This window comes from Vicugna pacos, chromosome 8, assembly GCF_048564905.1.
Source record: "Vicugna pacos chromosome 8, VicPac4, whole genome shotgun sequence".
Lineage (NCBI taxonomy): Eukaryota > Metazoa > Chordata > Mammalia > Artiodactyla > Camelidae > Vicugna > Vicugna pacos.
The window spans coordinates 46771377-46784244 of NC_132994.1; the positions used below are offsets into that span (position 1 = coordinate 46771377).

Genomic DNA, 12868 nt, shown 5'->3' on the forward strand with positions numbered 1-12868 from the left:
AATGATGTTATACAATTGTCCCTCGATGGCAGGGGGAGAGGAGAAGAAACTGGTTTCAGGACACCTCTCTCTCCTGTATCAAACTCCCAGTGCTCAAGTCCCTTATATACAATGACATTGTACAGTGGGCTAGCTCCGCATCTGCTGACATGGAGGGCCAACTCTACGTGTGACTTTCACATACTAACCTTAAAGAAAGGGAGTGTGTCCTTCACATACACTTTGTCCTTTATTCTTACTGGAACACTGATGTGCTTACAGGAGATCAAATTTAAGGATGTGCCCATGTTAAAAATTAGTTTTCAGTAATGATTAAGACAATTTTTTATTGCCATTGTTAGTCTCATAATACAGTTCACCCTTGAACAATGCAGCGGTTAAGGGCACTGACATCTGCATAGCGAAAAATCTGCATCACTACAGTAGGTAAATTATCCCTAACTGAGGTTCCATATCTGTGGATTCAACCATTTTCTGATGGGGTATCACATGTTCATTGAAAGAAAAACATGTATAAGTGACACGACTAGTTCAAACCTATGTTGTTCAAGGGTCAGCTGTACTAAACCTAGTTTAAGTCAATTTTTAAAATATAAACCACTTGATAGGTTTGATCAAAGTTTCAAAAGTAGATTTTATTATAAACTTATTTTTCCAATAGAGAAGTAATGTCACCATATGAAGTAGAAAATTACAGAGAAAAAAAAAATCACCCATAACATTAACACTCTTTCACTCACATTTTATGATTTTTCTTCTAGCCATTTTATGAGCTTTATTTTTAACAAAAGACATATAAACAAAACTACCAAAAATAGAATATCTTAACTTTTTTCATTTACCATATTAAGCTACAGTTTTACACATTTCTACCTGGTGGTTAAAGTCATTATTTTAAGTGAGTGCATAACATTTAATGGAGAGACTACATTTATTACCTGGACATTTTATGTTGTTCCAGGTTTTTGCTGTGATAAATTACATCTTCACCATATACTAAATATATAAATTTTAGAAAGTTACCTCTGAGTCCCACTTTTCTTCTCTGTAAATGAAGATAATGATGTTACTTACCTATAAAGTCCTAGAGAAGATTAAATTCATGCTTGCTAGTTTGGTGTTCAGAGCAGTTCCTGGCACATGGTAAATACTCACAAAGTATAAAATTTTTATCATATTTCTTAATGGCTTGAGTTGATTCAAAAAGATAGACAATGAAGTGTAAGCAGAAACTAACTTTATTCTTTCTCTTGTTCTTCCTCCGAACCTGTTTTTTTGTTTATTTTTTCTCTCTGAGATGGAAATCTCAGGATTTTACTGTCTCTGTTAGACAATAAATTAAAAGCTCCTCTGTTTTGATGATAAAAAGTCTAGTCTAGTCTCAAAATTATCCCATCATTGCAATTCAGCCTAGAGAAATAACAGAAACTTTGAACTCTTACCCAAATTAAAGCTTCTCTCTCCCAGTCCTTGTACCTGATTCACACTGGGAAGCTTGGAGTGGGAGAAGCAGGTGTGTTATTTTCCTCAATAGAGCCTGGCTGGCCTTCCCCTCTTACTTTCTAATATAAGTTGCTAGATTATAAATTATGTTAGAATTTTCCTCATTTGCTTAAAAATTATTTTATTTTTCCCCAGAAAAATGTCATGGCTTTTTGAGAGACAGAAGACAAAAAAAGTTTTACCTGGCAAGAAATGGCTAGTTTATTCTTTTCTTAACAATTAACCAATTGATGGTATTCAGTTTCCTTATAGGATTCTTAACAATTTATTCATAGAAAGCAATGAGAGTTTGAAAACTCCCTGGAGTCACGAAATTTAAAGAAAAATTCCTGATGATTTCATGTGGGCGCATTACCAGCTGAGTAAAGTTTTAAAGTTGCAGTATGTCTCTTCTTTTGCTCTATCCTGTTCCAAATAATGTTCTAGTAACAGTTATTCTTCATAGTGCACAAGCTGATAATAAAATGTTACAGAAAACTTATTGTTAGCAATGTAGATTTTACTCTGTTATGATTTTTATTTCCACTTAATGTTTCCTAGCAATGTCCATTTCTTTTGGATTACTATGTCCTATTTCAAAGGCATCTTTTACCATGGAAAACACATCAGGAAGTCTAAGGTTTCTGGCATTCATAACAAGAATTTGTTTCAAAGGCAGTATCATTTATCAGTATTGGAAAATAGACTTGTGTCTGTGCAGCCATTCCATATCCAATTTAAAAAATGGGATAATGAGTGAGGAGAGAAGGATAAGAAGAGATGAACTTAGCTGAGCTGAACATTTGATATGTTTACGAAATTCATATGAAATATGAATATTAATTAAGAGACCACACAGTAAGGTAAAAATTTCTAAAACTTTTGGAGTAATTTGTATTATAAACCATTGGACTGATGAAAAATTGAAATAGTGCAGTTTCCAAAATTTTGTGAAATTCTGTATCTCACAAATGATGAATGAAGCCATGACAGAGGTTTTTTAAAGTTACAAAAATTTTTGGCAAACATTCTGCATCTGGCAGATTAAAATTTTTATTTTAACCCTTATTATAATCAACATGATTTTTTAAGGATCAAACAAAACAATGTGTCAAAGCCTCTTTACAAACTATAAGATTCTATCTAGTGTTTATTATTAACACTTTTTGTAATGTTTTGCTAATGAGTACAAAATACAAGTCAGAAACAATTTTTAAATCATTTATTTTATTTAAAATGATCCAAAAATGTTAATCCACAGCAATACGTCACCTAATAACATATTCCATATTTGTGCATTAGTATAATTTATGAAGAGCAAAATCAAATTATTTTCCAAGATTGTATCAAACACCAGAAAGTATTGTCAATTAAGTTTTTAGGTTTTTCTAATACAAATAATTTTGTTATAGAAATATTTTACTAAAATTTATTCACTAAATATTTAAACTATATATGACATCAATTAGGTAAAATATGAAACATCTCTTCATTTCTTGTTTTAAATATGTTATTACATACTGGATGAATATTGAATAACGTTTAAAATAATAAAACAAAATTATCCATATTCCTGTTACCTAAAAACTATGTTCACATTTTGGCGTATTTCCTCCCAGTATTTTGTGTGTGTGTATGCATGCACATACATGTTTTGCAGTATTTTGGGAATCATGTTATATTTAATTTGGTATACAGGTGTTTTTCTCCTACTTGGTGCTAACATGAACCTTCTTCTAGGTTATTAAAAACTTTCATAAATGTTATTTTTAATGTGGCCATAACAATAGTTAACTGAATGTATGTACCCAAATTTACACATTAGATACACTAACATTTTTCCTTAATCTGTGTGCATTAAATGTATCTTATGGTTTAGGGTAATTTCCTTAAGAGATAGTTCTAAGAAACAAATGCACCATTATTTTAAGAAGAATCTTAGCAGACACCAACAAATGTGATCAACAAAAGACCAAAATTCTCAATAGCTTAATATACTTATAATTGTTTCTCATGTACACCACTCCTTAGGATAGCATGAGAGGGGGAAAAATATCCTTCAATAATTTTCCTTGAACGCTTTTTATTTTTGTCTTCCCAAAGTACATAGCAGTATCAAAGGGGCCTTGCCCTTTTCAAATGAGGGCAAACTTTACACTAGAAGAGGAACTAGTTGGGATAGAAGGAAGGGATGTATTTATCCCTCTGGTGTCAAGATCCTGTCCAGATCTTTTACTTTTCTTGGATTTGGAGTCAAGGGCTTTCATCACTCAAGGCACTTCTGGTTTTGGGGGAAGATTCTAGCTGTGTCAATTAGGGTTCCAATAGCTGCTGCCTTGTGATTTTTAACCCTTTAAATCAAATAAACTTAAAAAACCATAAAAGAGAATGAGACCATTTTGAAATTTTAGAGTATGATGAAAATTTTCAGTGTTTTACTCTGTGACTCTTTAGTAAATGAAGGTAAAAATCAATAAAAATAAATTAAAATTTTTATTTTAGGAAAGCAATTAAGCAGAATTTAGATGCTTTTCTTACAGTTAAAGATATAATATTGGAAAATTAAAACACTGGGGTAAATGCCTTAAGTTTTCTACATAAACTATTTTATTTTGGGCCACTCAAACTCTCTAACCATTTAATTTCATGTAAAATAGAAATAATAACATCCATACCAGCCCTACCAATATCAGTTTTGGTAAGATCAAATCAGATAATCTGTAAGGATATGCTTCATTACAGGGATAAATAAAATTTTACCCTCATACTCTATTCAAGTATTCTTTTAAATATGTAAAAAATTTAAAAACAAAAGGTATTTGCATTGTAAAAGGTATGAAAAATGCAGATAAATTAAAAGTTCTCTTTAATTCCTGTTTCCTGGCTTCTACCTGCCTACAAAACTGTTGGAGAGAATTAATTGTTAGAGTCATTTATTAGTTTGCTCTAACATCACTGTCCAATATGGTAGCCACTAGTGACATGTGGCTAGTAAATGTAAATGTAAATTAATTACATTTAAATAACATTAATATTGTTAGTCATAATAGCCATATTTCAAATGCTCAATAGCCACATGTTACTATATTGGAGATAGCAGATATAAACATATCCATCATTGAAGAAAGTTCTATTGAACAGTCCTACTCTAGAATTAAGTTCAGGAAGAGAGCCTGCAGTAGGCAGAATAATGCACTCCTCCCCCAAGATGTTTATGTCCTAATCTCTAGAATCTGAAAATGTCACCTTCCACAGCAAAAGAGAATTTGCAGACATAAGTTAGGGCTCTTTGGAAGATTATCCTGGATTATCTGGGTAAACTCAAGGTAATAACAAGGATTTTTAGAAGTCAGGAGGATCAGAGTCAGAAAAAGATATGCTGATTGAAATAGAAGGTAGAGTGATGTGTTTTGAAGATGAAGGAAGGGGCCTTGAATCAAAGAATGGAAGTCGCCCCTTAAAGGTGGAAAGGACAAGAAACAGATTCTCCCCTAGAGCCTCCAGAAGGAAGGAAGGCAGCACTGCTGATACCTTGATTTTAGGACTTCTGACCTGCAGAACTATAAGATGATAAACTTCTATTGTTTTAAGCTATGAAAGTTATGATAATTTTTTATGGTAGCAATGGAAAACTAATACCTAAGACTATGTGTTTTCATTCTCCCCTTAATGAACATTATTTGTCTCCAATTATTTCTATTATAGATAAAACTACAATAACATTTTAACATATAAACAAAAACCTCAGATCTGTAGCATTTGCCAATTCCCATGGTGCAAATACTTCTACCATGACCAATTTCTAGCTACTAACATAATGTCACTGAACACAAGAGCTAGAAAGATACGTCAGTCTGCACAGTACTGGACCTGTGTATGTGTGTGTGCACTTGTGTGTTTCTAAGGACATATGTGCATGTACGTGTGGAGTTCATATTTTAAATATAGTGTCTCTCTGATACTTGTCAGAGAAGAGACCTGAAAAAGGTGATGGAGATACCTATGCAGATAAATGGGGAAAAGTATTCTTGGCAGAGGGAACAGTAAGTGTAAACACCTGATAGGGGAGTGGTTGGTGTATTTGATGGATTTCACATGTGTCTAAGAGCCTTCAAGGAGGTTACTATACATGGAGCGAAGTGAGTTGCTGAGTTGTGGGAGATAAGGTTAGAGAGAACTGTATATTCATAAGCGTCTTTGTGGAATCTAAAAAATTTATGCAATGAACCTATTTACAAAACAGAAATAGGCTCACAGACATAGAAAACAAACTTATGGTTACCCAAAGGAAAAGGAGGGGAGTGGAATAAATTAGGAGTTTGGGATTAGCAGATATAAACTACTATATACAAAATAGATAAATAACAAAGTTCTATTGTATAGCACAGGGAACCATATTCAATATCTTATAGTAACCTATAATGAAACAGAATATGAAAAAGTGTGTGTGTGTGTGTGTGTGTGTGTATAAAACTGAATCATGAGGCTGTATACCACAAATTAACACAACATTGTAAATCAACTATATTTAAGTTAAAAAAATTTTTTTTGGCTTGAGTAATTGAAAGATGAAAGAGCTATCAGTTGTAACTGGAAGATGGTGGGAGGAGCAGGTTTGGGGCACAAAGGCGTGTCAAGAGCTAATTTTGAATGTGTTAAGTTTAAGATGACTTTAAAAAATTCTGGTCCAATGGAAAATTGGAAATACATGTCTAATTAGGAAAGAGAATCAGAAGGAAGTGTAAGTTTGGTATTTAAAGCCATAATACTGGGTAAGATCATATAGGGAGCGAGTGTAGATAGAGAAGAAATCTGAGGACTAAGTTCTCTGACTAGCAGTGCCAACATGGCCTGAGTACTTGTTAGAAATGCAAATTCTCAAGTCGCAATCAGACCTACTGAATCTAGAAACCAGAGGATGGTGCTTCAGGTGACGCATGATAAAGTTTGAGAACTACTTCTGGGGTAGCACAGAAGATGTAAGAGTTAATTGCTTGTAGAAGTACTGAAGGTTTCAATGCAGTAGCACGTAACCTACACCTGAAGATATTGCAAGGCTAACTGGAGGGGCCTTAAAGGGAGCAGCATTTTTAAGGAAAAGCTAGAATCATGAAAAGACCTCAGGTAAGATCAAATAAAATTACACAAAAGTGAAGAATGTTAGCTGTTATTAAGAGAAAATCATGCCTTGCTAGGAAGGCACTGGTTCTTTTAGAATTCTGATAAAGCATCACAAACTTCTCTAGTCATCTACTTTTTAGTCCACTGGTATTAGGCTCAGTTGAGACTGAAAGCTGGGACAGTAAACCTGGCTGCCTTGGCACACCAATTTCCACGACCTCCCAACATCTCTACGAAACATACGAGAAACTTTCACACAGCCAGTACGTAAGGCAAAACCCAATCCTTGCCCCTCCGTGACGTCACGAGCCTCCCACCAACAGCCGGGCGCCTCCGGGGGCGTGGCTTGATCAGGCCTGACGTCACTACCGGGCGCCAGGCGCGCTTCTTTGGCGGCGGATTCAAATGTTCCGGGCCGCGTCTCTGGGCCTTTAGGAGCGTCGGAGTGGTGGGTTTTCTGTGTCCCCGCGGGCGTGAGCATCTGTGTGGCGCAGGGAGGACCTGGGAAGCTGAGGCGGCTGGTGCGGGAGGGAGAGGATGGCGCTGTCGACCACAGTCTCGCAGAGGAAGCTGATAAAGCGAAAGGCTCCCCGCGGCTTTCTAAAGCGCGTCTTTAAGCGACGGAAGCCTCACCTTCGTCTGGAGACCAGTAGCGACCTATTGGTGAGAATTTGTCACTTCCTGGGCTGGCGGGGGAGTGGGGGGCAGACAGGGAAAGCAAACCCCAGCCTTTATGTCGCCGCCGTCGCCAAACAATCTAGCTCTCTTAGGCCTAAGTTTGCGGCGTTTCCAGCAATGACTAGGCAGATTTGCCCCAGCTTGGCGTATCAATTTGTATTCCTGACAGTAAGTTGTTTTGGGGCCCGCTGAAATGTAGATATCCGGACGTTTTTTACGTTTTTACAGCCACATCAACGTAAGGAGAAAACTAACATTCAGTTTCTGCTTATAATTTTTAAATATCGCTGTTCAAGGATATCAGTATTGTACTGTGCTTCGTGTATTTGCAAAGGTTTGAAAGATACAGTACTTTTAAAATAGATTTTGGAATTCAGGCTGAGTTATTTTCATTTCGCTGTTGTAAAAGGCAGTACTGACTTGCCTTTAAAAGTGCCTTTCTCCTTGCCTTCGTTCCTAACCCTTCTCTTTTACGTTGTTAACCAAATATGTTGCCCTATTTCCTCTACTTTAGCTTACTTACTAAAGAACCTTGATCCAAAAGTTTATTTGTAAGTAGTATCCTCTCAACTGTGAATTGGTTTTGCTAGACAAATAAAACACCTGCTAGTTTAGTTTTCAAGCCAAACCATTAAAAATTTGTCTGACTCATAATAACCGTAGAGAATGCTCACCTAACAAATAACCACAACCAAACCACTGTATCATATTTCTGTTTTGAAATAAATTCAGTGTCTATATTGAATACCTGGAACATATATTCTTCTAGCAGAATGAACATTGTTTCCCTAGGTTTAAACCATAGGAGGCACCTCCTGTGGTTTGTCATTAGAGCTCTTCGAGTAAAGGAGCCATTATAGGTGGGCACCTAATTTCTAAGAGACTGAGGTGAAGAATGGTGAATAATAGGGACATATGACATGAAGAGTGTCTTCAGAATGCATCATTCCACCTGTTTTTAATCTACCTTGATCCCTCCTCCCTTCCTCTTTTCTCTACAGCCTTTGCCACTTCTCTACTGCCTCCCCGAATTTTAGTATTTCTATTTTTGATAGACTTCTATAGAACTGTCTTCACTTTTCCTTTCTCTGAAGCCAAAGCAGCTTTTTTCCCCCATAAAATAGCCCTTCCAATATCGACTATCCTCCATTTTTGTTCCTTTCTGAGACCCTGTAAGAAAAGATAATATACTGTTTTATTACATTCCCTCCCCCATAGTGGTGATAATGGTGGCGCAAGTGAGCTGTATTAAAGTGTAATTGATTTTTAAAACAATTTTAGGTAATTTATCCTAGAGTTTTCACTGGTGCTGGGGTTTGAAATGGAGAGGGAGGAATGTTACCTGCTCTATAATATCTAGGAGACTATCAGCTGGTGCAGATTGTTGGGCAGAAATTTCTCAAGTAGTCAGATTCCTTCCACATCCACACAGGCCCGCCCCAAAATGACCGCAGGGACTGTTGGGTTCTGTTGTACAGTGGGATCCAGGCTGTACAGGAAAGAAGGGGAGGTGAGATTCCAAGCAGTTGCAGTGGTAGGGACAGGAAGTTCTTTTGGCCACCGTCTGTTCCTGGATTGTACGGTTGCCTTTGGCTTTCACTGTTTCTCCTTCACTGTCTTATGTATGCCTGCATCACCACTGCTTCTTTGTTTATGGTTTCCTGCTTGCCACTGGCACTTAATCTTACCCAGCAGGTGTCCCACATCATCCATAAATTTTTCTACAGTTAAGGCAGTCTGTTTTTATTTTTCCTGAACTTTGATAGTTGTAAGAGTGTACATCATACAGTTTAGCTAGTGGGAGCTTGATGCTGTTCTCTAAGAGTTTTATACATTAGTGTTGTCTCCCAGTGTGGTATGCTGCTTCTTGAGGGGAAGGAACCTTTTGTGTCTCATGTTATCTTTAACACAAAACTAATCTATGTTTATGCTCTTTGCATAAGATATTTCTTCTGCCTGAAGATGTCCTCACTCCACTCCACTTTGCAAACTCCAGTTCTTTAAAATCCAGTTCAGATGCCTCTTCCTCAGTGAAGCCTTCCTTCATCATCTTAGAAAAAGGATCAACCTCATCTTCCTCTGTCATCTATTGTCATACATTTGTCTTTAATTTCTTTACGAGTTTCATTCTCCCTTCAGACTGAGAACTTTGAATTGGGAACTTTTTGTATTCCTAGAGTTTAGCATAATACCTTAAACATTCTGAGTATACAGTTCAAGTTGAGAGTGCGTGGTAACTCTGTATGGATTGATATTTCTAAAATTTTATTAGTAACTTCCTTGTGGTTTTTCATAATTTTTATGCACTAGCTTTTTGTTTTATTTTATGCCTTATTTGATTGTATATCATGAGGGCCAATACTGGTGAGTATATCTGTTAATCTCAAATTGTTCAGCTTTCTTGTGGCTCAAACTAGTTTTTAGATTTATCACTAAGGAATACTGTGCAAATATCTGGGTGCTTATGATTTATGTAAAACTCAGAAGCGCTATGAGGAAGAGAGGAGAAACTCAGTTTTTTGGTCAACTGAGACTGTCCGGAAATGGATGTTTCTTTGTAAGATATCTTTTTATTTACCTTTCTAGCAAGCTGATTTTTTTTTTCCCTAAAGTAAATTCTTGATGAAATGGCTTATCTTTTTCAAGGTTGAATGTCTAGCTAAAACCTTAAAATTTGTTTTTTTTCTGACTATTTTAATTTAAATCTTAGTGTATTTGAGTGGCACCACTCAACTGCTTTATGACAGAAATAGACTGCTTACAAAAATCTGTGATTTCAAAAAATAGTAATATTAATTCAGTGTCTATGGTTCATGCCCATGAAGAGCAGAGGTCTCAACTGTCAAAACAGTGTGGTTTATTTAGAATTGACTACTTTTTTTGCCTAATTGGGGGAGATATGGAAGGCTCTTTTGTTCATGCAGTAATAATTATTGACTACTTACTACATATTGGACCATGAGCTAATGGTCACTAGGGATAAAGATAGACATAGTTTTGCCTTTATAGTGCATTGAAGAAGACAGGTGAGGAATTATTGCATAACATATAACGTGTTCAGTGATAGGAAGTTCAGGGTGCTGTGGAGCTATATAACTTATTTACTGGGGGGAGTTAGGCTTTTTAGAGAAGTCTACAAACCAGTAGCATGGCTGTAGGCAAAGTTGTATTTGAATACAAAAGAAGTTCGAAAGACCTAGTATAGAACTGGAAGCTGAGAAAAGTGAGAGATGAAATTGGAAAAGCCTAGTCATGTGGGATTTAGTATTAAGGAACTTGGAATTTATCCTGAGGGTATCTGGAAGCTATTTATCTTTAGAAGTAGAAAATATAAATTAGAGGAAATTCTGCCATATTATGGAATGTGTTTTTGTTGCAGAAGGAAATGGTATATCATTGGAAGCTTAAATAAAAATTTTGAATGACATGGTATAATGTAAAAAATCAAGATTGGGCGATATACCTCAGGGTTCTTGTGAGAATTAAGACATTGCATTAAAAAAGTACCAAAAGAATATCTCCTCCATAGGTTCTTTATCATTTACTATATTTAAATTGCTATATTTAAATTTCCGCAAATATAGATAAAACATTCTTAAACATCTGTAACAATCCATTAAAGATTTCTGCATAATATAAATAATTTAAAGCACCACATTACCTAATTATTTGACATTTAGTGAACTATTGGGGAGTAGTTAAGTATTGTGTATTAATTAATTGTTCTAACTGCAAAAAGTGTGTACTATTATGTAAATGACCAAAGAAATTATATGTTAAAGATACTATCTAATTGGACCTAAGTTGGTAGTGCCTCAGGCACCTGGCAGAAACCAAGGGTGGAGAAGATGTTACCAATAATTTAAAAAAGAGCACTAGATGTGATACTAGAGGGAGAATTGAGGTAGGACAGCAACTCACTGTACATTGTCTCTTGCTCGGATTTTGTGCTCTTTTTTGTTGTCAAAGTATATGTATGTAGAATAAGTAGCACTTTTTGGATAGTGAATTTTGAGTAAAATGTTTAGCAAAATGTTCTACATATTCAAATAGTGAGCTTAAATAATGATTCCTGGGTTTTGCTTATATGTAGAAGTTGTTTCTGTAAGAATGTGCAAGAAACTGGCAACTGTGGTTGACTGGGGGATGATGTGGAAGAGAGACTCTTGTCAGTCTATCCTTTTGTAGACTTTTTGCTTTGTATGTTAATTTTGAAATAATTATAGATTCACCAAAAAATAGCAAAAAAAGTAGAGAATTCCCATGTACCTTTTACCCACCTTCTCACATCTTATATAATTACAGTCCTTTGTGGACTTCTGAATTTTGTACTCTCTGCTTATTTTATCTAGTTAGAATTTCTTAAAAAGAACCTTACAGACCATTAATAGTAGATACAATTATTTTGATATTGTTGATTGACAAGTAACTTGACCTTTGTACATACTCTTTTCAGTTCAGTAAACTTTTAAAATTTCCATTAACATTTTTTGATTAGGTATTTCAAATTAAATATTTGGTTAAAAAATCTTTAGACCTTTGGATTGTAGAGTGAAAGATGGTTAGCTTTAAATAAAGTTGTTGATATGTTTGTTTTTTTTTTAATTTTGGGGAAACTTTAAATTACATAAGAAACTTAAATTTAGTTGGAGTGGGAAACAGGAATACTTGTTCTTAATAGTCCTATCTAAGTTTTGGTATAATGATGCTTTACAATAATATTATTTTCTGTGGCCTTTGGTCAGCTTTACATAGCCTTGTTTCATGTTTTGTAATTACTAAGTCTTTTTTATGGAATTTTAAGATGGAACTATATTAAATTGAATCCTTATTTTAAAGTTAATTGACTTAATCACAGTAGTAAATAGTACAACATTAAATTTTGGGATCTAATTTTTAGAAGTCTATTTCAAAACATTAATGTTCAAGTTTAAAAATCCTTTTGAATTTTCTCTTTTAAAGGTGCATCTGAACTGTTTACTTTTTGTTCATCGATTAGCAGAAGAATCTCGGACAAATGCTTGTGAGAATAAGTGTGGGATCATTAAAAAGGATCATGTACTGGCTGCAGCAAAGGTAAAATCTGGATTTTTTTTTTTCTTGAACACGAATTACCTTAAAAACACCTGGTTCGTCATCTCTGCTTGACTTAGATTCCTTACTCAGTTTTGTTGACTGAATTGATGCTTGGGTTTTCATGGATTTTAATTACAGAGTTAGATTTTCTTTATATGTGTATTATGGATTTCTGATGGAAAGATTCATAGCCATTGCTGTATTGCCATTTAAGGGAAGATGAATGTTTGGCTGCTAATCTGTATGATTTGTTGTGGCCTCTATGTAGTTGAGAAGGTTTATCACCTTGAAATTTATCATAACTTACTTATTGATCATTTTAAGCTTACCTAATTATTTTTCTAAATTTGTTTTGAGATTTGAGTGACTTATGAATCAAATTACTTATATAGGCAGAGAAGATTGCTTCTTACTGGTATTTCTATATAATGTAAGAATATGATGCCTAGTGCAGAGTTTTTTCCGTATGTGTTCCCAATATTATTTCTACTTGATGTTAATAGATACCCTA

At 34.9% G+C, this 12868-nt stretch overlaps 1 protein-coding gene across 3 annotated transcripts in view; it reads left to right on the forward strand.

Annotated features, from left to right (window-relative positions):
- CENPW (centromere protein W) overlaps positions 1 to 12868 on the forward strand; it is a 407181-nt gene that overhangs the window by 205140 nt on the left and 189173 nt on the right. For 2 of the 3 annotated variants that reach the window (XR_012074981.1, XM_006200028.4), the window contains exons 1-2: positions 6973 to 7266; positions 12244 to 12357. Coding sequence is in view for 2 of the 3 variants with exons in the window: in XM_006200028.4 (XP_006200090.1) it covers positions 7141 to 7266; positions 12244 to 12357 (240 nt within the window). In the remaining variant the exon portion in view is untranslated. Of the gene's footprint in view, positions 7267 to 12243; positions 12362 to 12868 lie in introns of those variants that run through there. The other variant, XM_006200029.4, reaches the window with a different exon arrangement.